The 25,915-nt window shown below is 41.3% G+C and overlaps 1 protein-coding gene and 1 pseudogene across 1 annotated transcript; one reads left to right on the top strand and one right to left on the bottom strand.

The window, feature by feature from the left end:
- Nucleotides 1-1,362, bottom strand: part of LOC102872392 — a 4,866-nt pseudogene extending 3,504 nt beyond the window's left edge.
- A 1,175-nt stretch (nucleotides 1,363-2,537) lies between these two features.
- Nucleotides 2,538-24,190, top strand: POP1 (processing of precursor 1, ribonuclease P/MRP subunit (S. cerevisiae)). Its single transcript, XM_006900024.1, has 13 exons — nucleotides 2,538-2,558; nucleotides 2,664-2,912; nucleotides 5,552-5,639; nucleotides 6,076-6,263; nucleotides 7,110-7,366; nucleotides 7,486-7,579; nucleotides 9,414-9,522; nucleotides 11,271-11,390; nucleotides 15,085-15,200; nucleotides 17,522-17,713; nucleotides 18,879-19,033; nucleotides 21,506-22,093; nucleotides 23,536-24,190. The coding sequence occupies exons 1-13, from the start codon at nucleotides 2,538-2,540 to the stop codon at nucleotides 24,188-24,190; spliced, it is 2,832 nt and encodes a 943-aa protein (XP_006900086.1).
- The last annotated feature ends 1,725 nt before the right edge of the window (nucleotides 24,191-25,915 follow it).

Genomic DNA, 25,915 nt, shown 5'->3' with positions numbered 1-25,915 from the left:
TGGAGGACCTTGCTCAAACCTCTGCTGTCTCAGTGTGCTCACGACTGGGGTCCTTACTCAAATTCCTGTTGTCCGTTTCCTACCCAATGGTTTTCTCAGTGTTCCCTGCCTGGTGGCACTTACACAGGTGCCCTCACACAACAGCCCCTCCTCCAGCAGGGTCCTGGATCCCACAGGATCTGAATAGTCAAGGTCAAATTCCCACCAACCCACTAGCTTCTGGCTGGTCTGCAGAATTCACAGAAGCCAGCTGGCTGGCTCATTTTGGGTGGAAACCCAAGAGAGCTCGGCCAATTTCCCCACCTGTGGGCACGCCCTTAAGTGCTCTCCCAGATAATCAGCCCCAGCAAACACAGATAAGATCCTACAGGCCTTTCTTCTGCCGCGTTAGTTCCACAACAGCTGTTAGTTCCACAACAGCTCGGTTGATAGCTCTGGGTGATGGCTGGATCCGAGGTGGTGCTCTGAGGTCACAGGGCTGTGGTGGGGGCTGAGGTGCACGGTTGTCGAGCTGGAAGGGGGGGGAAGGGGAGGAAAGCAAGGGACTAGGGGGGACCTAAGGAGCGCAGGGCTTGGACACTACCACCAAGAGGTGGGGGTGGGGCTTGGGCGCTGCTGGTTGTGTATGCAGTAGCACCCTGTGTGTCGGGGGGTCACACAGGTGCGGGCTGCAGGGGGGTCTCACAGTGGCGGGTAGTCTTTGCTCCTCTGGAGTTCCGCGGTGGGTGGCTGACTATTGCTCTTCCTGGGTCTCTTCCCGGTCCATCTGACATTGATTAATTCTTAAAGCTATGTAACTGTTTTACTCTTCTTTTTTAAATTTTTTTTCTCCCACACTAATATAAAACTCACTGCCCCCTAACTTTCTCATGTAATCTTTTGAGTTCTTGTTGTCCATTTGATCCCAAATAAGTAGTTCTTAAAACAACACAATGTTCAAGGCATATATTTTTCACTAGTTAAGCTAAATAATTGTTTGGTTTTATGCTAGAACAATAGTTTTGGAGGATTTGCTTACCTTCAGTGGCTCTATTAAGTCTGTATTCTGTGAAAATTTAATTCTGTTCTGCATTTTTTTCCCTTTTGATAAAGATTCTTCTGTAGAGTCTTTGATGAAAATGTGAACCATTCTGTATATAGTAATGATGTTACATAATTGTTCCCCTACCAGATTTTGAATAAAACTTGCCCTTCCCAGTAAAGCTGTTTTAGTTCTGCATTTTGTGACTGTGACTAACTTATTGTTGGAAGGTAGATAATCAGTGTCAGTGTCTAGCATTTGCCTTTTGAGTTTTCTGAGGTTGACAGTTGTAACTTGGGATTTCATTTTTGTCCAAGTCTAATTGTTTTACTTGTTTCCATAGTGTAACAGTTATTACAAAAATCCTTATTAGTTTGATCATTCTAAGACTGACTGGGTTACCTGTTACCTTTATTAATTGATTCACAGTTTATTTATTGCATGACTTCTGTGTATCAGGGACCATGCTGGGTAGTGGGAATAGTATTTAAGAGCGTTAAGTCTTTACCCTAAAGGCCTCACAAACTCTAGTGGAATTTTTTTTTAACACAGATACTCAGATTAGATGTAAATGAGAGTAGTAAGTTAAAGCTAAAAGCTAACCAGGAATTGTTCTTTCTAGGGTTAAAGTTAAGATGTGGTCCCTTGCTTTAGCACGGGTCTGTAAGTAGCCTAATTGAAGTGAAATGTGTGTTTTCCCACTTTTATAATTTTGATCTTTAGCTTCGGTTTTAGTTAAAGAGGTTTAAAACAAGCACTTAATATATTAATTTGTCTTTTTAAAAAATTTTTTTAATTATTGTTAATTTTAATGAAAATTTACAGAGACTTTGGATTTCCAGTCATTCATTGTTGCACTTTTCTCCCTGCCCACCCCTCTCCCCCAGATCGCTTTTCTCTTTGAAAAGTAAAAGAAAAAGTCTTTCATTGTGATACAATCTCTCCCTTCAAGTCCACTCCACTATGCAGCCTTCGTTCTGGACTCCTGTTATGACAATAGTACCTAATCACATATCCCTCTTTCCATGACAGATGTTTGTCCTCTGGTAGAGAATATTCTATATTCTTCATTAACATGATAATTTAAGGGCAAAATTCTCTCCCTCATCTGTTTCAATGCAGTATACATTATTGAACCCATCTTTCTTAGTCTCCCCCTAGCCCCAATGTAAGTCCCATTTTACAACAGTGATACTATGCAGTAATGTTGCTGAATTAATTTCTACTCTTAACCCCATGTGACAGAGTAGAACTGTGCCATAGGTTTTTTTGGGCATAAACTTAACAGAAGTGGATCACCAGGTCATTCTCCTGAGGTGATACAGTGCAGGTTATTAATAACCAGTTGGAAATTTTAGAAATATAGTCTTTATAGTATATGAAGTTTACTCTGTAAAAGATAAACTATCATTCCTTCCTAGACTTCCCCAACTCTTAAAATTTTAGTCTATTGCCTTCTTTTCTCTGTTTTCACGACAGTAGCCTAACTGAAATGAAATGTGTTAAAAAACTAAGTATGCTTCTGGAGTTGTATAAGGTACAACATAGAATCTAAACTGAGTTGACTTAGGCTTGTAACATTTTTCCTTTATTTTGAGATACTTGCAAACTAGAATCCATCTTCTGTTTTTTGAAAATACAGGCCGAGAAAGCAGTGCACCAGAAAAAAGAACATTCAAAAAATAAGTGCCATAAAGCTCGAAGATGTCACAAAAACAAACTGCTAGAATTTAACCGAAGACAGAAGAAGAACATGTGGTTAGAAACGCACATCTGGCACGCCAAACGGTTTCACATGGTCAAGAAGTGGGGCTACTGCCTCGGGGAGAGGCCAACGGTCAAGAGCCACCGGGCCTGCTATCGAGCCATGACTCACCACTGCCTCCTTCAGGTACACTTTTCCAGTTCGGTCTTGTTTAGATTCTTTCCAGTACAAGCTTTAAGAATAGTTCTAGGTGAAGCCTAATCTAGAAAGTTACTGTTTTTAAAAGTTATGTTTGAGTGCAAGGTATTTTGCTAGATGCTGGAGAGTAAGCAGTCTAAATTAGCGGAGAGACTGACACGTAGCAAATAGCCAAATATTTGACTATACGGAAAAGTACGCAGGATGAGCGTTTATGTACTGCATTGTGCAAACCTTCTGTGAGAGTCCTCTTTGCCCTTGAATTATCATGTTAATGAAGAATATAGAATATTCTCTACCAGAGGACAAACATCTGTCATGGAAAGAGTGACAAGAATGCTCCTTAAGATAATAAGACTTTGTTTTACCTGTGATAGAGCTAATGTTATCAAGAGGAGCCAGTGGTGTTTGAAGAAGAATGTTACACTTTTATAAAGCAGAGGGGCACTAAAGAGAAAGACCCTCAGTGAGATGAGCTGACCAACACCACCAACATTGATAACAGGAACAAGGAAGACTCAGGTTTGAATGTAGTTGTAAGGAATATGAAAAATTGTGTAAGGAGACAGAACGAAACTTGATGAGGGAAGAATTGAGAGAAGTTTTGTGTGACAGAGTTGAAGGGCGTGACACTAGAAGTACACCAGCAGTAGATTGGGCTGCCGAAATAAGTAGGAATCAGGTCATGCAGGGTCTTTTCAGCCATGTTTCAGATTCTTAGTGATTAGTTATTTATCAACAAGAAATACTTGAGAATCTGTTGCATACCCAGAACAGTCTTGAAAATACTGCCCTGGGTATAGTGGGATGTTGGAGAAAGTGTTTTAAACTTTTTACAAGGAAAGTTTGTTTTAAAGCTTCTTGATGTTTTTTATGTTGGGTTTTGAGGTTTTTTTTAAAATTTATTATTATTATTAATTTTAATGAAAATTTTTAGAGTTTGGATTTTCATTCATTCATTGTTGCACTTTTTCTCCTGCTCCCCCCCCCCCCCAGATCGCACTTCTCTTTGAAAAGTATAAGAAAAATTCTTTCATTGTTATATAATCCCTCCCCCAAAGTCCACTCCACTATGCAACCTTTGTTCTGGACTCCTGGCATGACAGTACCTAATCACATATCCCTTTTAAACAGTTTTCTCCCTCATCTCTTTCAATGCAGTATACATAATTTATCCCATCTTTCTCAGGCTCCCCTCAATCCCAATGTCAGTCCCGTTTTACAACAGTGGACTGTGGACTTGTGCTTTTGTGACTGAGATATTTCACTCAGCGTAATGTCCTCCAGGGTCACCCATTTTGTGTATTTCACGAGTTCCTTGTTTTTCAGAGCAGCGTAGTATTCCATTGTGTGACTATACCACAGTTTCTCTATCCATTCATTTGTTAGAAGTGCTTTTTGAGTCGACTGTAACTCATAGTTCTCACATGTGATTGAGTAGATGTAATCTTTATGGAAGCCACTTCTTTCTCCCAAGGAGGTCATGGGTAGGTTTAAGCTACCAACTCCTGAGCCCTTAACTATTGCCCGACAACATTCCTTTTATATAGGCTCTTAGAAAGCAAAGCAGAATCCTGCCATTGAATTGATTCTGCATTATTTTAGTCTACTGTTGGACTCCTGAGGCTGTAAATCTATGAGCTCTTTCTCCAGAGAAAGAGCTGCTGTATTTCAGCTGTTGGCCTTTCAGTTAGCAACCCGACGTTTAACTCATGGTGCCACCAAAACCTCCTGTAGAGCCTCTTAGTAGTATTTATTTGACCCCACCTCCCAACTCTGCAGATAGCTGATGAAGTTGATAACCTATGTCTTTGAGTACATTTATAGAAATCTGCTCTTTACAGAAAGACCTTCATTAAAAAATGAATATTCCTGGTGTTGGTTCCTCTAAGTAACAACCTCTATCAGATATAATAATAGTAATGTTAGTTAATAGGTTGTTGGGAAAATTAATAGGTCAAGGAGTTTAAACCCAATGACTCTTCAGTAAATATTAACAATTACTACAGTTCTTTAACATACTGATTTACTAACTCAGTCTAATCTATCTTCAGCTAGTTAGCTTGGTATCATTTTACTCTTCAGTTTTCCTCATATATTGTTACTTAGTTACTTAGATGCATGTCATAGTTTAAGACTAAAGATGGGGCGGATATGGGATAAATGAATTTTTACATTGTGTCTTTAGGCTTTGGTGTTAATTAATGTTGAGTCCAAAATTAGCTAATCAAACTGAGCAACTTTAGCACAGTTTTCAGAATATATTGTTGTTTTACTTCTTCTACAAGGAATCTCTTCAGTTCCTGGGGAGCAGTAAACCTTTCCTTAGCAGTTTTTATGCCCTTCTTAGAACTTGTTTGTGAATATAGGATATAGGACAGATTGTCTTTCTAAAAAAGTAAAACACTGTAGAGTCCCATTTTAAATGAGTAATGTAAACTATTTCATTTTTATTCAAATTGACTTACAATTTTTGCTGGTGGAATAAGGAATTAGCAGATTTCAGATTTTGTCTTAGAAAAAGAAGACTTGGGAGATTTTTTTCTGTCTTGGCACTTAGTAGGCTTCTTCTGAAATCTTAGCCACTTGACCCTGTGTAAATACCATTTATCTCTCATTTTGTGCAGGATTTGTCCTACTACTGTTGTTTGGAGTTGAAAGGCAAGGAGGAAGAAATACTGAAGGCACTTTCTCAGATGTGTAGCATAGATACAGGTAAAGTTATTTTAAAACTGAGTCTTAGTTTAGTCTTTATGTATTGATTTCATTTTCCTGGGTGTCTGCTATGAGCATTTTGAAATTTAAATATACATTAAAATATTTAAATATACACTCGAGACAATTCTTGTGCCCATTTAACTTAAGGAAATATCCTGGGGCTTTTAAATCATTTCTAACATTGGCAAGTGGAACATGACAGACCTAGTATATTTGAGTAGTGTGAACTTAGGTGGAAAGCTGAAACATTAAATCTTTTACTCAGTAAATATTTATTGAGAACATATATATGTGTTAACCTTTGATGTAGAGGCAGTGATTACAACCAAAACTTCATCCCTCTGGGAAACATAGCAAATAATAATAGGTACCTTGAAGGAATAGTGCTGTCTTAGCAATTGGAATCATGGAGTTTTACATTTGTTATTTCCAGGATTGACTTTTGCAGCTGTGCAGTGTGTATCTGGAAAACGGCAAGGTAGTCTGATGCTTTACCGGGCAAATAAATACCCGAGAGAAATGCTTGGTCCTGTCACATTTATCTGGAAGTCCCAGTGCGGGTCTGATGACACCTCAGAGGGCAGGCAGCTGTGGATTTGGCTCCATCCCACTCTGAAACAGGTATCACCCTTCAGTTACCTTCCTGCCATGCTCTTCCCTCATTCTGGTGTCATTACTATTGAAGATCAATCCTCTAGAGATTGAAAGAATATAAACATTTGGCTTATAATTTGATATTTGAATATAGGGGAGAAAGATACATGACTGTTATATGAACCAAATTGTGGTCTCTGGTTTTCATGTTATAAGAATATTTTAAAACAAGCAACTCCTTATGCCTCCACTCTGCCTGAATGGGTCCACAACTACCTAGGTGCTTGTTAGTGCCCATTTGATGATGAGAAGCTGTTTTGAGCAATTCTGATATCTTTTTTTAAAGATTCCTTTTTTCCCTCCTTATGATTTTTTAAGAATGCTTCATTTAGCTTAGCTTCCCTTTGGTGTATTCACTGCCTTTGAAAAAATGTTGTCAGAGTGGTCATATTGTTTTCATTGTTTTTGACACCTAGGAGTACTGTATATTGAAATCGCCATGAACTGCTCAGAAAACCAAAAGAAGTCTCAGACAATGGTGAATTCAGGCTCTAATTTTTCAAGGGATAAAAATGTGAATCTTAAAGGGAGAAGAAAAGAGAACATACTAACTGAACTAACTGAAAGGGGCCCTGGTGGTGTAGTGCATCATGTGTTAGATGGCTAACCCAGAGGTTGGTGATTCAAATTCACCAGCTGCTCTTGAGGAGAAAGATGGGTTAGACTGCCCTTGTTAAGATTCACAGCCTTGGAAACTTCCTGGAGGCTTACTATGAGTGAGGATCAGATCAGTAATGATGAAATTTTTCCAAATTGGGTAAATCTGTAATTGGCTTAAATTTAAAAGGAAGTTTTTTTCCTTTATGTCCTCAGGAGATCTTAGGAGAATTGAAGACAACGTGCGAGTGTACGGAACCCGTCAGACCAACTCTCTGCACCCCTGACCACCTTCTGACAAAACCCCAAGAAAAAAGCCAAACTCAACTGTCTGATGAGAAAATTGGCAAGAAAAGGAAGCGGGAAGATGATGGAGAAAATGCTCAACCAGTTAAAAAAGCTTTTGGGGACAGAACTAGAGATTCAGACCAGCCACGCTCCTGGGTGTCGCCGACCACGGGCATTGTGATCAGGTACAGGCTGAATTTGCTTGGAACTTAACTGCATGTTTTAAGCCTTGCTGCATTTCTGCAGTTGAAAGGACTCTGTATGTGATGGGTATTTCCACTTGAAGTTCTTTCCTTTATTTTAGTGATCTGACGATGGAGATGAACAGATACCGGTTGATTGGTCCCCTCTCCCACTGCATCCTCACGGAGGCACTAAAAGCTGCTGCTGTCCTCACTGTAAGGGTAACTCACACACTGGAGTGTTTTGTTGTTGTAATGTCATTCTAGCAAATTTGTGAAATCCGATACATACTTAAGCCCTCGTGGTGCAGTTGTTAAGTAGTTAAGCTCTGCTGTTAACCAAAAGTTTGTGGTTTGAATCTCTCATCTATTCCTTTTGCAAAACATGGCATTCTGCTTCCTTGATGATTATAGCCTTGGAGACCCTCTGGGACAGTGCTGCCCTGTCTGCGTTTGCCTTGTCTTTTTCTATAATTGAAGTCATCACATATTTGGCCTTTTGTGATTGGCTTATTTCACTTCGCACAGTCTTTAAGCTCCACCCCTACTGTTGTCTATTTCAAGACTTCCGTTTTCCTATTGACTGGGCGGTTGTCATGTACCATCTAGTCCAAAGCTGATCCACCACTGGGTTTTCAAAGGCTATAAATTGCATGAGAAGCGATTGCCCATCCTTCTCCCATGGAGCAGCTGGTGGATTTGAACTGCATGCCTTTGGGTTAGCAGTACAACTCCTTATCATTAAGCTACCAGAGCTCCCTATTATCTTGGCAGTGTTCCGTTATGAGTATGTACTGCATTTTGTTTATATACTTATCCCTTGATGGGTGTTTAGATTGCTTTCACTGTTTGGCTCTGGTGAACAATATTTGAGTCTGTGGCTAATGGCTACCATATGAGATACTGTAGGTCTAGAAAGCAGAGACCCAAACACTCTAGGTTCAGGCCCTTTGGTTTCCTCTGCTAATGCAATTAACCTTCCCTGCCTGTGCTTTTCAGTACAGATGATAGGAAGTTAAATGGATAAATAAGTTAGGAACCAAGTGTGGGTTTGATAAGAGATTGTTACAGTATTTTTTTGTTTCTAATTGTTTAATATCTTATGAAAACCTACTATCAATTTGCCAGTTCTGGCTCCTGGCCATCCTCCATCAGGGTTTCAAGGCTGTAAAGTATTACCTTTTTCTCCTGGATAATTTAATTAGCACAGCACATTCCGTACCATGGCCCCCAGAGAGCTTTAAAAAGGAATCAGAAGATTATTAACACTCATTTCCATCTGAGATTCTTATTTCTCTAACATTCATGGTCCTATTGAAACATTTCAGTGTGTAAAAGTACTGTGGTGTGAATACCTAAGAGAAAAGCCATCATAATGTATATGTTTGTCATGGTGATCAGCTTGGGATAATTTAAAAAAAAATAAACTATCATGCCCTTCAAAAAAAAGAACCAGAAGAGAAGTGTAATATTGTTGTCTTGACTCTAATTAAGGAACCCTGGTTCTGCATTGGTAAGTACTTGGAAGTCATTTCTTTGAACCCATACATGCTCTTTGGGTAAGAAGATGGGGCACTCTGCTTCTGTAATGACTGAAGTCTTAGAAATGTCCTGGGCAGTTCTACTTCGTGTCCTGTAGGGTCGCTGCCAGCTAGATTGGACGCTGCAGCAGGGACGGCTTTCTGTTTGCCTCTATTTAGAAGACTCTCAGGTGATGTGAAGCCCCAGCAGCTCTGTGAGGAAAGATGGGCAGTTCCCTCCTGTGCAGTTCTTAGTGTGGGAAAGCCAGTGGAGGGTCAGCTGTGGGTCAGTTCTGCCTCAGCCACAATGAGAGAGAGGATTAGGAAAGTACTTAATCCGTTTTAATTATCATATTAAATAGAATTGGAACTTTCCTGGTCCCCCCCATGAGACATTCTCTGTATTTCTGTCTGTCTGTCTCTCTCCCCCCCATAAGGGAAGAGAGTAGAGCCAATTTCACAATCAAAATAAATAATAAGATTATTAAGAGTCTGATTCGTTATTTGTCATGTTAATTACTATTTTTCAGGAAGAAGATACACAGAAGACACCTCACAGTTGGTGGGTTGAGGCCTGTAAGAATCCTGATAACATTTCTCTTCACCGCAAACAAGAAGCCATTCTTGAATTGTTGGGAGGTATGGAGAGGGAAAACAAACAGATCCATCCTGGAGAGGGTTAAACCGGGTGGCTCCTTGGAGGCAAGGATTCTGAGGCTTTGTCTGACATACTTTGGACATGTTGTAAGGAGAGACCGGTCCTTAGAGAGGGACATCATGCGTGGTAGGATGGAGGGATGGCGCAGGAGGGGAAGGCCCTCTATGAGGTGGATTGATTCAGTGACTGGGGTAATCAGGATGGGAGTGTCAGAGACAGTGTGATTGGCACAGGACAGAGCAGAGTTTAGGGCTATTGTACATAGGGTCACATAACAACAACAACATGGAGAGGGAATTCTGGCTTGTGTGAGGAGGAGGGGAAGTGGGTTAAGGGCAGTTTACAGTTGGGCATCCTACGTGTGTAATACCAGTAGCACCTGCCACAGAATCCGTTCTGACTGCTAGAAATTCCTGTGTGTCAAAGCAGAAGTGTGCTCTAGGTAGCGTTTTCAGTCACTGATGGTTTTGGGAGTAGATCACTAGGCCTTTCTCTGAAGTGCCTTTGGGTGTATTCAAACCTCCACCCATTCACTTGATAGCCAGTTACTTAACTATTTGCACCACCTGAGGAATCTACTTTTATATAATGGTGCTTTTTAAATTGCAGCAGTGTGCTCTAACATAGCAAGAGAAGCAGTTAAGTTGTTGTCAGGTGCCATCGAGTTGACTGGCGGTTAGAGCGACCCAGGTAGAAGCCTAACCCTGTCTTGCGCCATCCTCAGTCTCCGTCATGCTCAGACTCGTTGTAGTCACTGTCTCCTTGAGGATCTTCCTCTTTTGCCAGCTGTCTGCTTTTTCCAGCATAACTTTTTCCAAGGACAGGTACCTCTTGACAACAATCCCAAAATACGTGAGAAGTCTCGCCATCCCTGTCTCCAGAGAGCAATCAGGTTTCACTCTCTCTGAGACAGATTTGTGTGTTCTTTTGGCAGTCCCTGTCATAATCAGTACTCTTCATCAACACCACAGGGCATCAATAAGTCTTCCTTATTCTGTCCAGCTTTTATGTGTTTGCAGAGCAGTTGAAAATACCACACAGCACCTTAGTCTTTAACCTGACTCCTTACTCTTTAGCTTTAAACTTTAAACTTTTTAAACAGGTCCTTGACGACACATTTGCCGAGTGTAACATCTTTAGATTTCCTGACTGCAAGCCATTAAGAGAGAGATTAAAAGCTCATTGAATAGAATACTTCTTACGCTTGTTTATGGAATAAGTAAATGAGATATTAATATTCTGAGTAGCTGACATTCTGGGATAGGTAAATGCATATATTAAAATCTGTACTATCTATACATAGTTGCGCTGTACCCATAGCTACTATGTTGTGTTGTTGCTTACTGTAGAATCTGAACTGACCCTCAGTGGGTTTTCAGAGGTAGTTAATCGCACCGGAGGAGATTGTCCATCCTTCTGCGGAGCAGCTGGTGGCCTTGAAGCGCGTACCTTTGGGATTGCAGCACAGTTTCTTGCCACTAGGCCACTAGAGCTCCCTAACTATTGATAAGATATTCATGTTTTAAAATATTATGAAAATGCTGTTTTATGTTAGTTTTTTATTTTTTTGTAAGAAACTCTAGTTATTTTATGAATGTTGCTTTATTCTCAGAAAGTACCAGTGGGAGAAGTGAATGCAGAGGGTCAGTTTTAAAGAGGAAAGTTTCATTATAAAATGTGTATTTACTGCAAATCACTTACTGGAAAGTTTTTGTTGTTCTTTTTAAAGGAGTAACATCACCAGCAGGAATTGCTGCAGGTACTGTTCTGGGTCTGACGGTTGGTGATCCTCGAATAAATTTGCCTCAGAAGAGGTCCAAAGCTTTACCTAATCCAGAAAAATGTCAAGGTAAAGTCCTTCAAACAACCCTTGATGTCCTTGTTATGGTGAGCAGTCCAGTGGGGGAGTTCTGTCTGACTCCTAAAAAACTTCCATCTATAAATCATGAGGGTAGGCTTTACTTGCCTGGATCACAGGATAATTATAGTTGAAGGAGGTTTTATTTTCTAGCTATAAAACATGTAACCTGATTCTTACATTCTTTTTTATGAACTCTATTTATGTAGTATTTAGTACAACTTTTCTCTCTATAGACCAGGTTCTATGAAAACCACTGACGTTTCTGAGTTGTAATTGTGAGGAAGGGATCTGCACCTGCAGCTGGTCTTGTGCTCAGTGGAAGCCTCTGTCTGACCATACAGATGATCCAGGTTCGAATCCTGGCAAGGCCATCGCAGGTGCTAAGGTCTAAGGATGCCTGCTTTAGACTGACTTGAGTGCCCGAGAGAGTTTCTGGGTTGGGGGTAGCAAAGTGGATAGAGGTTGGCAAAAATGTTGGGGTTTTTTTGCATGTGCAGAGTTTGTGTCATCATGTTTACTGTCATTAAAACATATTTAATTGGAAGGATAATTGGAATTAGGCTTGAGAATGTCTGTAGAAAAGTACAGGTGTATGTACTAACAACTTCACAGGTTTTTACCTCACCACATGTACTTAGATAGCTTATTAACAGCGATAATAAATGACTGTCAGAACTTCACATGAAAGTTGGATGAGATGAGAGAGCTTGGAGAAAGGATGGTCAGGTAGTTAATTATAAGGTCTAAAATTCAGAGAGCGGTTGCCTCTTTCTTTTTTTATTAATAGGTTAAAGATTAAAGCAACCGTAAAAGTTACAATGTCTGCTTTTCTGAAATGTACTTCTTGTATGTCTAATAAACACATACACGTAAATGTTGGCTTTCTTTGCTGCCTCCTGTTCTATTTTTTGGAATGGGTGCTTAGGTATTAAATTTTTTGTAAGGCTTTAATCTTAATCGGGATCACTTCAAGGAAAATTAAAATCTATCTTGAAAAGCATGACTTAATTTCTACTCTAGAAGCTTTCTGTGATCGCTCCTGCTGTGATCTCTCATTAAAACCTGGTTTAAGTAATTTTCTTTGAAGATGTATTTGGCATGTGAACTCTATAAAGTAAACTCCTAAAAGGAGCTAATATTGTCTACTGCTAACAACCATACACATCTACGGTGCAGTATTATTAACAGTGAAACATCTACAACATTGCGTTATTAACAACCATAGCACATCTACAATGGTAACTCCAAAGTCATCATTGTAATGTTAGAAATAGACTTTGATTATCTAGATAAATTAATACCATTTGCTTAAGAAGAAGAAAGAGGAGGCAACCATACCTGATTTGGATGACACAGACTCTTAGGACCTGGGAAATAGAATACTCTGAAGAGTCTGTGAAGAACTTGAAGTGATTGGTTACATATTCTCAGATACTTTTAAAAAGTGTACTTGATCATTTTGCTCTTGAGCTTGTTTGAATTATGTACTTTTTAAATTAACAGCATTTTTCCATGCAAGTAATTGGTTTTCTGATTGAGATTTAAAAATACTGTTACTGCTATATGGTTTTTTTATTATTTGCTGTCCTTCATATTTGCTTTGATTCCCCTCGCCCCCTGCCCAAATCCTTATCTGTCAGAGGTAAATTTTGTTTTACAAACTATTGAACATCTGTTACAGTTCTGGGCTTGTTTTAATCTCTCTTTAAATATTGTTTGATAGTGTGGCCTTACCATACTTCCCCAAACACAGAAAGCCCTGTTCTTTTTAGAATGGTAGATCAGAGATCACCCTTTTCATTTTGGTAGCTTTTGTCTTCACTCTTCACAGAGTTAGTACTACCATATTTAGAGCATGAATCTGCAGTTCACTTTCAGAAGTGCCCTGGTCCCGGCCATATCAGAGGCAGATACTCAGTAAATAAGGCCTGGAGATTGGCTGGGAGGTTCTGACTCTGTGCTGACAATTTGTGTAGACTTTGTGGTGAAAACCATGTTGGCCTTTATTGCAGATTAGTAAATAAGCACGTGTAAATTCATGCTTACCTTGCTTTCTGGGTATCCATATTGCCATGGTTTCTTGATTTTGTTTTTGAGGGGGGAAAAATAAAATCCAAGAGCTTTATTAGCGCCTAAAGAGTCCCCTCTAACATATTTAACTAAAGATAGAATGAATATGAAGGCTGTAACTTTGGTTTTATTTCCCAAGTGATACAGTCCTAAACGCACATCTAAGAAAGCAGAAAAGCAAGCCATTTCATTCAACCTTTAATGCAGTTAATGAGAAAACTTTGTCAGGATATGGAAGAGAAAATGCTTTATGTTAGTGTTAGGGACAAGACTTACAAAAATTATATCCGGAATTGATGCTTCTCTGCACGCTGAGGTGCACACTGACTGTGTAATGTTCTTTTCCTTCACCTGTGAGGACTATTGACAGAAATCATCTTTCCTTTTACCTTAAGATATACGCTATTTATTTTTCATTTTCATATTTTTAAGGGCTCTCTGAAGAGAAGTTAGTTTTTTCTAGTATGTTCATACCCTAGGATGTAACCGTGTCTTTTGTCTGCAGCCCGACAGGAATGACATGCAAATCCCATTACTCAAACCTGTAGCCGTGCTCTGCAAGCTAAGAGTTCTGATAGGCTGTTGGAAATGGAGTTTCTTGCTCCTGGGTAGGCTGTGGGTGACCATTCATAGCACGTGTCACCTGAGATGCCCTTGTCTGTTGTCTCTGGGGAAGAGTGGTGCACTAGATGCCTTTAAGGAGCTTGAAGCTCAGCACTTTGCATCACTTGAATTGTCTTTTAACTCTGCCTTTCTCTGAAATCTGTCCCTCTCTGGCACTTGCTTCGTCCTGCTCCCTTCTTATTTTTTTTACCTCTAGCCATGAGATTCACACAGGTAGGTGACTTTGAGTGACCTTTCTGTGTTGGCATTTTAGAACCATTGCCCAGAAATTGGCTGGATTTTTTGTTTGCTTGTTAATTTGTTTGCTTGCTCTTTTAATTTTTCAGTTTAACAGAATGAAACAGAGTATCTAAGAAATCTCCTCTGTTAGTGTATGTATTTGCAACTGGAAGAAGTTCCTTTACCTTCTCCCTGAGAGTACTTTCTGTATTATGTGACTTGTTTAAAAGAGAAACGGCAATGTTTTACAATGAGTGCAAGATGGGGTAGTGACTCACAGCAGGGCTCCACACTGGTTCATTCAGATTCCATCCCCTGCTCAGAACTTACCTTTCCACTCCAGTTATACCGGATCAAAATCTACCTTTTAACAAGATCCTCAGGTGACTTTTATATATAAATCTTTTTAAAATGTAGCTTTTGATGCAGTATATTTAGGGTGGAAAAGAAAACCTCTTAGGAATATGAGCTGGACTGAACCTCTTTGAAGCCCTGATTCACAGAGGCAGTTTAATAGGATGTTTGCATGCTTTTACATCTGAAAATTAAATGTCACAAGAAGAAAAATTCAGTGCCTTTGTTGGTTCACAAATTATGAAACATGCTATAAGAATAACCCAGTTTTTCTCAGATGTCATCTGCTAGAGAAGTTAAGCAAATGCCTGTGAGATACTTTCTTGCATAACCAAACACGGTCTACTGGTGACTTGGAGTTTGACGTCATTGATCTAAAGGATGCGGTTTGAAGGCTCTTTCTTTTCCCTCTTAGATAATGAGAAAATTAGACAGCTGCTTCTGGAAGGTGTGCCTGTGGAGTGTGCGCATAGCTTTATCTGGAACCAAGCTGTCTGTAAGAGTGTCACAGAGAATAAAATCTCGGATCAGGTAACTGGCAGGTGAAAGTTCCCAAAACTGTCAAGAGTTATTTCATGCTTTAAAGAATCTCATGGACTGCCTCTCATTTTCAGACCACTTATTGATCCTTTCCTTAGGATCCAGGCTATGATTTTTCCCCCTCCTTGTTGTGGGATAGACTGTCTCTAAGTTGAACAAAACCTTTTTCTTGTAATTATAGCCAAATCATTTAAGTATATGTTTTGAGGTTTTGGGTTTTTCTTTTTTCCTTTTCTTTCTTTCTTCCTTAAGTGTATTTGACAGTTTTGAACACTTCCCAGGGGCTGAACACTCTAATAGATGATGAGATAGATGAATAGAATGCAGTTTAAGTTACAGAGTACTAGGGAAGCCTAAAGGAGTACAGAACCTAGATTAGGGAACTTGGAGAATAGAGAGATTAGTATTAGAACTGACTCTCTGATCCATAGTCAGAGCAACCAGACTTCGTTAAGGGCAGGGGCAAGAGTGAGAAAAGATTGCAGAAAGTGAGAATAGCATGTCCAAGGACCCAGGCCAGACCCAGGACAAAAGAGGACGATGTTCTTGTGCATCTCAGATTTGTCAGTAGCTTGACATTGAGGATGGGGCAGGAAATGAAATTGGAGAGCTAAGTAGAGACCTGTTATAAAAGGTCTTGAACCATTTAAAAGGCCTTGAATTGCATTTTGAAGAGAAGGTTTTAAGCAGAACCGTAACATCAGATTTCATTCAGGTCATAGTCTGGAGAAAGGAATAGATGAAGAATGTCATGGGATGGGGAGGAGCAGAGCTAGAGAGAAGACTAGCAGTTGGATGACGTCCAGAGCCCTTGACACAGTTCAGGTGTGACATGCTGGGCACCTGAATGATGGTGTTGGCCAAGGGACCTAGAGTGAAGGGAATGTGGCTTCATACATATTTTTGGAGAGGAAATTAACAAGACTTGGCAATTGGTGGGAAGATGGGAGGTAAGACATGAAGAGGCTAACTCCTAATAATCTAACTTGAGTTTAGGATATCAAGTAAAGGAGAACCAAGAACCACTGTTGTATTCCCAGATTCTAAAAAAGTACTTGACACATAAAAGATGTTCAGATGAACTGCACATTTTGGCTTCATTCAACTATGAAGAATACAGGAGGATATAATTATGGTGTGAAAGAGTTTAGTCCCAGATGTGTTGGATTTGAGGGGCATAGGATTTCCCACCAACTATCTTTTAGTTTGTTGGACTGTGGTGTCTTGAATGCTAATCTCATGTTGGAATTTCCAGTACCAGTCGAGGCTTTCCCATGGTGGGAACGTTTAGCGTAAGACAAAATAGGAAGGAAGGTCCATTGCCTAGCGATCTATTTTTTAAAAGTAGCCAATGAAAAACCAAGGACGCACAGCAGAATATTCTCTAATATAGTGCTAGAAGATGTGTGCCCTAGGGTAGAAGGTACTCAGAATCCACAGTGGCTGAACAAGAGACTGGAGCATACTACTGCTTATGAAGATGGTGGTGGACCAGGGAGCATTCCGTTCTGTTGGACATGGGGTCGGCATGAGCTGGAGTCACCCAGACAGCCACCGGGAACGTGGGATCTCCCAGAAACAGATGTCTGAGAAACAGTTTTCTGTTCAGGGAGGAAAGGACTGGGCTAGAGAGATACACTGGAATCGTCAGCATACAAATAGTGGTGGAGAGCGAAGCAAAGGTAAACAAGAATTAGAACTTGGTCAGGGTTTGAAGAACATTCATGAGGGAGCCATTAGACTTTAGCACGTGGGTAATCTTTGTGTAATTTTCTAAATCAAAATTTCTTTTGGCCTCTCTCTCATCTAAGAGGTTTTGTTGCTATCTACTTCCTGTATTCTGTTTAACAAATAATTTTTAGAGTTTTCTATCTTAAGTTCTCAAGCAGTTTTGAAAAATGCTCAAGAGCCACTGTATTTTTCTTCTGTCCCTTCTTGAGATGTCACTATAGCTTTTTATTACATTACAAAAAGTCTTAAATATAGGCACGCACGGAGTATCAGGGCATAAGGATATCTTGATATTAGAGACTAGTAGAATGAATGTGTGTAATTTTTCACTCTGAATCAGTGAATATATTATAGCCCAAATTTAGCAGGATGCTTAAGATAATTTGGCACTTGTGTAGAAAACAAACTTTGTTACAGGATAGGTATCGTGTACTTAAAATAGCTCATTTATTTCTTGCGTATCCTCTTTCCCCTTGCCTTTAGGAAGGTATTTTAACTTTTAAGCTGCTTTATAGGGAGACCCACTAGAATCTTCCCAAAGACCAGGGTTGTTTGTCTTGAATGGTTCTCTTCCACTTTAGGACTTAAACCGGAAAAGAAGCGAATTGCCGGTGCCTGGGTCGCAACTTGTCTTGGGTCCCCAGGAATCCAAGATACCTGTACTTTTGATTCAACAGCCAGGAACAGTAACTGGTGAAGACCGACTAGGATGGGGAAGTGGTTGGGACATTCTTCTCCCAAAGGGCTGGGGCATGGCTTTCTGGATCCCATTTGTAAGTTGCCTTTTGTTATTCTTTGTTGCAATGTTTAAAATACATTCCTAATAAATACTAGGTGCTGAGAGATGTTCAGACCTATGCATAACCTAGAAATAAAGGGGTATTTTTCTGTCATTAGAGCATAATTCTAGATGAAAGGGAGTTCATAAGTCCAGTTCTTAGAACCAGTTCTGCCTGCTACCTTGTAATATTTTTGAGGCTTTTAAAAGTGGCCTGATAGTTCAGTAATAGAGGCAACAAAATACCGAATTTCTCAAGTTGAAGAAATTTCTTAAGAGTTTAAAAAGATCTAACATACACACATGTATTAAATACCTTTTTTGTCTTAAAATGTTAACCATATACTTGTAGTTTTATCTACTGTAACAAAAACTTTTATTAAAATTGAATAGGGTTTTGTTGATTTTTTTCCCCACCTGATTAGTTTAATCATTTGAGGTAGAGATATTTTAAAATAATTCTACTTAATTTTTTAAAAATTGAATATTTCAAGCAGAAACTCTGACGCTGTGAGAATGAATGCCTTCACCCCTCACCAGCCTGGAAAAGAAATATTACAAATTTCTTTGAAGTACTCTGTGTAGCCTCTCTCAAGTCCCATTTCCCTCCCTCTTTCCTTTAAAACCACCTCTAATTTTGGTGTGTCACTATCATGCATATTTTTGTAGCTTTATTAATTATGTTTGTATAAAAAAATAACTGTGTTGGACATGTTTTTAAACTATGCATTTTACTCTATATCGTTTTGGAACTTAACTGTATTCACTTAAGGAGCTCTGGTAGCCTAGTCTGTAGGAAGGTGCACTACCAGTCCAAAGGTACACAGTTCAAATCCCCTAGTTAACTCTGTGAGAGAAAGATGGATAGTCTTGTCCCATGCAGTTTACAGCCTTTAAAAACCCACCGGTGGGTCAGCTAGGAGTTGATTCCGACTCGACGGCAGTGAGGTTTTGGAGGGGAGATACTTAGCCCTCAGATTTTTCCATGTTGATGGATAAGCTCTATTTCATTCAATTTTGTTATTGTGTGGTAACCCACTGAATACCTTGTTCTCCTCTTAGTGGACATTTTGGTTGTTTGCAGTTTTTCCTGTACAAATCCCTGAAGCAATTTTACCTTCAGTAGGAAAATTGACAGGACCTTTCGATGTTTCTTTTAGATCTATCGAGGCGCCAGAGTGGGAGGATTAAAAGAGGGCTTGATGCATACTCAGTATAAAAGGTCCCCTAACATCCCAGGTGATTTCCCAGACTGCCCTGCTGGGGTTCTGTTTGCCGAAGAGCAAGCTGAGGAGCTTCTTGAAAAGTACAAAAGGTAAGACACTGATTGGCTTCTTGTTGGCCGCCATGTCTGATAAGGTGACAGATCAGAAGCGATGGTGTTGGGAATGGAGAGGTCAGGGTGTTTGGAGGATGATTTGTGTAGGTGCTGAAGCTGATGAGAATGCTGGCAGGAGTCGTGGAGGAGGGAAGGGTGGACACAGGGCAGTGGGAGGGCCTGGGGAGTCTAGGAGCCTTAGAGTGAAGAGGGGAGCTGAGATATCAATAAAAACGGTGGAGAGCGCCGGTGAGGAGCAAGGACTTGTGTTCACCCAGAGGCTGGGGGAAAAATAGCTTATCGCTCAAGAGGGGCTATTACAGGAGATGCAGAGCTTGAGACCATCTCCTTAGGCTGAATTCCTGTAAGCACAATTACAGGTTAAAATGAGATGACTGTTTTAAGACTGTTGATACGCTGTTTGCAAATTGCTATTCAAAATCTTTGTGCTGATTTACTGTAACTATGATGTAAGAAGGGAACTCTGGTGGCCTAGTGGTAAGAAGCTACCACCAACCCAGAGGCAGGTGGTTCAAATCCTCCAGCTGCTCTGTGGGTCGGCAGTCTCCTCCTATATGCAGTTTACAGCCTCTGAAAAACTACTGGAGGATCTGCTATGACTTGGTTCTGGCTCTGCAGCACATAACATGACCCAGGAACATCCTCAACAGGATGTATTACACAGTGAATAAAGCAGGGTTCCTAGGGTGGCTGTGAGACACAGGTGACTCCCCAGCACCTAGCGACAGCATGGGGGTGCCTATGTGGTGGGACAACAAATGAGAGGAAGACCCGTGCCCAGATAGATTGACACAGTGACTGCAGCAGTGGCGTGAGTGGGTCAGAGGTGGTGAGGACAGCACAGGAGACGACTGTTATGCAGAGGGTTACTATGTGTTGTGCTCGACTTGATGACACCTCACAACATTTCCCCCTCATTCTCACCAATACAGGATATTAGCAGTCTTTTAACTGACAGATGAGAAAACCCCACATACGACTGTTTTGTTTTGTTTTGTGCCTGTGCCTGAAGGAACCCTGATGGCACAGTCATTAAAGTGCTCAGGTGCTAGCTAGCAGGTCTGTGATTGGAACACCAGTTCCCCACTTACCTGTTCTAATTACTTGACCTTTTGCATTTAAGACAACAGATGAAAAACAGCCCCATTTTGTGCATTAGTAGTGCGTGTCTGGCAGAGTTGAACCCCGAGGTGTGAAGGCAGAGGGATTCTGGCTGTGAGGTTATGTGTCGCCCTGTGCCATGATTTTCCATGGTCTGGAAGTTACGTGATGTCACTGATGGCATTCTCTACTATTTTGTGATCTGATGTGACCAGCTTCCATTTTTGCATAAGGCTGATTGGAGCATAATAACCTGGTCTTCAGAGTCTAAACCAGTTGATGAGTAAGGGGTATTTGTGTGTGTATCCGTGTTTATGGATTTGTTCGTTGTTGTTTGGTGCTGTCAAGTCAGAACCACTCATAGCTGACTCTCCAGTGGGTTTTCAGAGGCAGGAAGTTGCACAGGAGGTCTTTCTCCTGATGAGCAGCTGGTGGATTCAAACCTCCTGCATTTGGGTTGGCAGTACATCTCCTTATCTGCTAGGCCACCAGAGCTCCCTATTTGTTCATCAGTGAGCTTGATTATTATGCATTGTTCACAATTTTGTATCCCTTTTCCTATTGAGATATTTATTTATTCCTGTGTTGATTTTTTCACAAGCTTTATTCTCAACCGTTCCTTGTATGTGTAGAACTGTCCCATAAGGTTTCTAAGCCTGGAGTCATTACAGAAACATCCTACCGTCCTTCTCCCTCAGAGCAGATAGTGGGCTTCAACTGCCGACCTTATGGTTAGCAGCCAAGAGCTTACCACCAAGTCCCTCTCAGTATATGAGGAAGGGTTAAAGAAAGTTCTTAAAATCAATATGTTCGTGTTGTTTTGCCATTGAGAAGGAGCCAACTCATACTCATAGCTGACCCTCCAGTGGGTTTTCAGAGGCAGTAAATCACATGAAAGGAGACTGCCCATTTTCTTCCTGCAGAGCAGCTGGTGGATTTGAACTGTGTGCCTTTGGGGTTGCAGCACAGCTACTTACCATTAGGCCATAAGAACAGATAAACATCCCAGTAGGGAAGGAAACAAAACCATTTTTGTCTAAAAATGAGAGTGAGAAGATTTACTTATTTGCTTCCACGTTCAAAGGCCTCTGGTGGAATATATGAGGAGCTGATGGTGACTGTGTAGAGGGTAACTTGGTCACAGAAATGAGGAGAGAGAAACTCACTGTAACCACTTCTGGACCTTTTGGCTTTTGAACTTGGAAATAAACAGAGTCATCAAACAACCTGAGGGTGGCCACTTCCTTACTATCTTTCAGGAATGACGTCAAACGTGGCCACGTGCGGCTCTTTAGTTGTTCAGTACTAAATTGTTCAAAGTTGGTTGTTGGTTTTGTTTTTTATTAGACGCCCTCCAGCCAAACGGCCCAACTACGTTAAGCTTGGCACTTTGGCCCCTTTCTGCTGTCCCTGGGCACAGCTGACTCAAGATTGGGAATCAAGAGTACAGACCCAGGAAGAGTCTTCTGCAGCCACGTCTCCATCCAGTGAAGAGAGTGACATGAGGACAGATGAGATGCTTTGTGCAGTTACACCTGAAGAAACTCTTAAGCGATCTGTAAATGAACCCAGAGAGCTGGAAGAGTCTTCTGCAGCCATGTCTCCATCCAGTGAAGAGAGTAACATGAGAACAGATGAGATGCTTTGTGCCGTTACACCTGAAGAAACTCTTAAGCGATCTGTAAATGAACCCAGAGAGCTGGAAGAGTCTTCTGCAGCCACGTCTCCATCCAGTGAAGAGAGTAACATGAGAACAGATGAGATGCTTTGTGCAGTTACACCTGAAGAAACTCTTAAGCGATCTGTAAATGAACCCAGAGAGCTGGAAGAAATGGACGTAGAGGGTCAAGACCGGCCAGGGACGGACTTGGCGAGGGGCCAGACTGCTGCTGAGAACTGCATTGCTGCCCCTCGTGGTCTCCCGTGTGTGGTCAGGTAAGAGTATAGGACTTAAAATTTTGATAGCTTCTGTTACCACTGAACAGGCTGTAAAAGTAACTTATATTCCTTTATGCAAAGTCCAAGTGAATTTATGGATTCTGTAAAGGAACACCCATTCTTCATTGCGTGAAAGAACACTTTGTTAATTGGATTTGGGGCATGATACTAACCGATGAGATGGCTTGAAATAATATAACCAGCAGATCGGAACCAAAGTTGAGTTTTTCTCCCAAGCAGCCTGTGACCTATTTAATGTTGTCTTTGTTCACAAAGTGGTACTGTCACAAGTCTGCCCTTAGATAATGAGCTTCACAGTAAGCAAGTATTGTTTTCCTTTCAACCTCTGAACTAGACTTTCTTTCTAGTTCATTTTGAATTCCCTGAATTTGGTAGATTCATAGTCCAGCCAGTGTAATAATTGTGAAACCGCAGAAACTTCCCTGTAACAGTGGGCTTCATTCTCAATATTGCTGCTGGCTGTTAGTTTTGTTAATTTGGATTTTAAGAGTAGTCACCCCTCTTACTTATTTTACCTATCTCCACATTGCTGTCAAGTTGATTTTGACTCATGCTGATTCCATTGGATTTCCAAGTCCGTCAATCTTTTGGGAGAAAGGAGACATCCTCATAGTTTCATATTCCCTCTCAGTTGAACTGTGTGTAGAACTGGCTCTCACTCAGAGTTTCTCTGTTCACCTGACTAGTACTCCTCTTCATGCTCTACTCTCACTGTCTTACAGCCCTGGTTTCTAATCCCGAGGTCTTATTTTTTTTTTTTTTCTGCCGTAATTTCTTAAGCTTTTAGCTCTTCAGTTTCGGAATAGTTGCTGCTGTTGTTAGGTACCATCGAGCCGAACGTGACTCATAGTCACCTGTGAACAACAGAGGTGAACTCTGCGCTGTCCGGTGCCATCTGTACACACCTGAGCCCATCACTGCCCATCTCATGGAGGGCCGTCCCCTCTTTCACGGAACCCCCCAGCTTTCCACAAGATGTGTGAAAAGAGAAAGTTATGACTAAGGTCTACTAGTGTGTGTTAGGGAGATGGATGGGCAATTTCCTCCCGTGCGGTTACTGCCTCTGAAAACCCGCTGGAGGGTCAGCTAGGGGTTGGCTCTGACTTGATGATACACAACAACAGCAACAACTAGTCTGTTAGGCATTAGAGAATTGTCATTTTGAGACGTTCCCGTGTGGTGGTGGTAAGTGCCCGTGAGGTGACTGTGACTCGCAGACACTTTGCAGTAGAATGAAACCCCGTCCTGCCCACTGCCATCCCCACACTCCTCTGTGCTTCTGTCCGCATTGCAGCCCACATACAGTGATGCCTGGATGCCTGACAACAATGCCCATCTAATTACTTTTTTTTTTTTTAAAAACTTTTGGTTTTGAACAAAATATCTTCAAACGTATGTCTTCCTTCGACTTTGTGCAGGGAGAGAAAATTGCTGAGGCAGCTGTCAGCCTGGTGTGGGCCTCTTTCTCGGGGAAACGCGGCAGCCCGGCAAGCTCCTGGCAGAGGCCAGCAAGACGTGACCCGGGAAGCCTGCATGTCCATCCTGAGCTGCTTCCCCAGGGCGCTGGTGTGGGTCAGCCTGTCCCCGCTGCACAAGGGTATTCCAGAGCTGCACACCATGATCTGCGTCCCGGCCGACGAAGACCTTCTGCATCTCCGTCAGGATCGGCTCTACTGCGGGCCCCAGGAACCCAAACACGGAGACCCCTTCAAGAGCCAGCTCCAGAAACAGAAGAAGAAGAAGATGGAGAAGAGGCGGAGACGGAGCGGGGATGCAGCTCCCAAGGACCAGGCAGGAGAGGAATCTGCCCCTGGACGTGAAGCTTTAACGCTAGGCCTGTGGTCAGGCCCACTCCCACCTGTGACTTCTCACTGCTCCAGGCTTCTCCTGGGCTTCGTCACTCAGGGGTATTATTCCATGGCGTTGGGCCGTGGACAAGCCCTGGGCTTTGTTAGTTTGACAGGCTTGCTGGATATGCTGGCCGGGCAGCCAGCTCATGAGAGGGGCTTGGTGTTACTGAGGACCTCCGCCTCCCTGCAGTACCGATTTGCGAGAATTGCTGTTGAGGTGTGAGTGCCACTTTATATCCTAGCCGGGTTTAGGTTGTGCCAGGTTCCACAACTGAAGAGTTTTGTTTCCACTGTGTTCTATTTCAAAATTTCATGTGAAATTCCTTGGAAGCAATTAAAAATGATGTATTGTGAAAATGGTTGAGATGTTTACATCATTTTGATAATCTCATTTGTTTTAATCGTTATTGTAAAAGTTTATTTGCTGCATAGAACGAAAGCTTTACATTATCAGTGTTTTGGTTTGTGCAGTTCTTGTTGAAAAGAAATTCAAGTGTTACATTTCATCTCACCCTACCTGCCTCTCCTTTTACAAATTAAAATTGGGAGCTGTCAGGTTTATTTGAAAAATCTTATAGTCATGTGATAAGCACCAGTTTATTTGATTTGTACAGACGAGAAAGAAACAACACATTACTGGCATCTTTATGAAATGTGAATCCCCGTTAACCATTTTCATCATCTGATACTCTATACCACAGAGGGAGCTCTGGTGGCCTGGTGGGTAAGGAGGTGTGCTGCCAACGCAAAGGCAGGTGGTTCAAATCCACCAGCTGCTCCACGGGAGAAAGATGGGCGATCTCTCTCTTGTATAATTGACAGCCTCTGAAACCTGCTTCAGGGTCAGCTGTATGTAAGTCAGTTTCAGCTCGACAGCATTAAGAGTTGAGTTTATATTGCAAGGAAAAGAATCTTGGAAAATTTGTTGCTGCCTGCTTTTTTGATAGCTGGAATTAGAATGGGGGCCTGTGAGTTTGTGACTGCACCCTGACCAACATGTGACTCTAGGAATTAGGACATTTTTCTGTGATCTTTGTTTCTGCAAAATGTTTCTCAAACCAAAGAAGGGCATTTCCCAGAACATGCTGCATGACAACTGGCAGCTTAGTTCCGGCTCCTCGCCACCCAACCTCAGGCTTTATAGGCTTGAAGTGCAATTATAGGAGACTGCCCTAGAAAAAAAAAAGGGGGATCCCAAGATCAAGTTGATTTGGGAAACAGGCTTAAAAAGAAAGCAGGTGTTTCTTTATTACAGGACTTCGAGAACCTTGCTCGCCATAATGATGTTGTGTGCCATTGAGTGGGAACCGACTCAAAGCTGACCCACCAGTGGGTTTTCAGAGACAGTAAGTTGTACAGAAGGAAATTGCCCATCTTTCTCCCGCAGAGCAGCTGGTGAACTTGAACCTCATGTCTTTTGGATTGCACCGTAGCTTCTTACCTCTAGGCCACCATAGTTTGCCATAATGGGCAGAGCGAATCTCTAGGAAGTGACTACTAGTGTTGTCGTATTTTCGAAATCTTTTTTATTGAGAATATGTTTTTGCAAAGAGCACTTTGTGAGACCAATGTGTTAGGAACATGATTTTTGGATTATGGTTGTATGGTGTAATACCGGCCTCTGCAAGGTGATAGCTGAAATGTCACGTTGCTTTTATACACTAATGCCCTCGCATCGTCTGCCTGAGCTTTGAGCAGAGTATAAAGGACAGGTCTCACCTCTGGCCCTCGGAAGAGCAGAGTCATTTCATTTTTACACATGTTGTGTCCTTCATGCAGAAGATCAAGGTGACTCAACTTTCAGTTTCCATTTATGTCTCTCTTGTACTTCTAATTGCATATTTTCCTCTCATAAATTAGCAGGACTAGACTAGACTTGGAATCAGAAGAAGCTGAGATTTGAAAGATTAAATATGTAGTTAGTGGGTTTTTTCCTTTCTATTTTGCT

The sequence above is a fragment of the Elephantulus edwardii genome, unplaced genomic scaffold (genome assembly GCF_000299155.1).
Source record: "Elephantulus edwardii isolate Elephantulus edwardi_28Jun2011 unplaced genomic scaffold, EleEdw1.0 scaffold00270, whole genome shotgun sequence".
NCBI lineage: Eukaryota > Metazoa > Chordata > Mammalia > Macroscelidea > Macroscelididae > Elephantulus > Elephantulus edwardii.
Note: the sequence above shows the minus strand (reverse complement) of the source record. Positions and strands in the feature narration are given on the sequence as shown.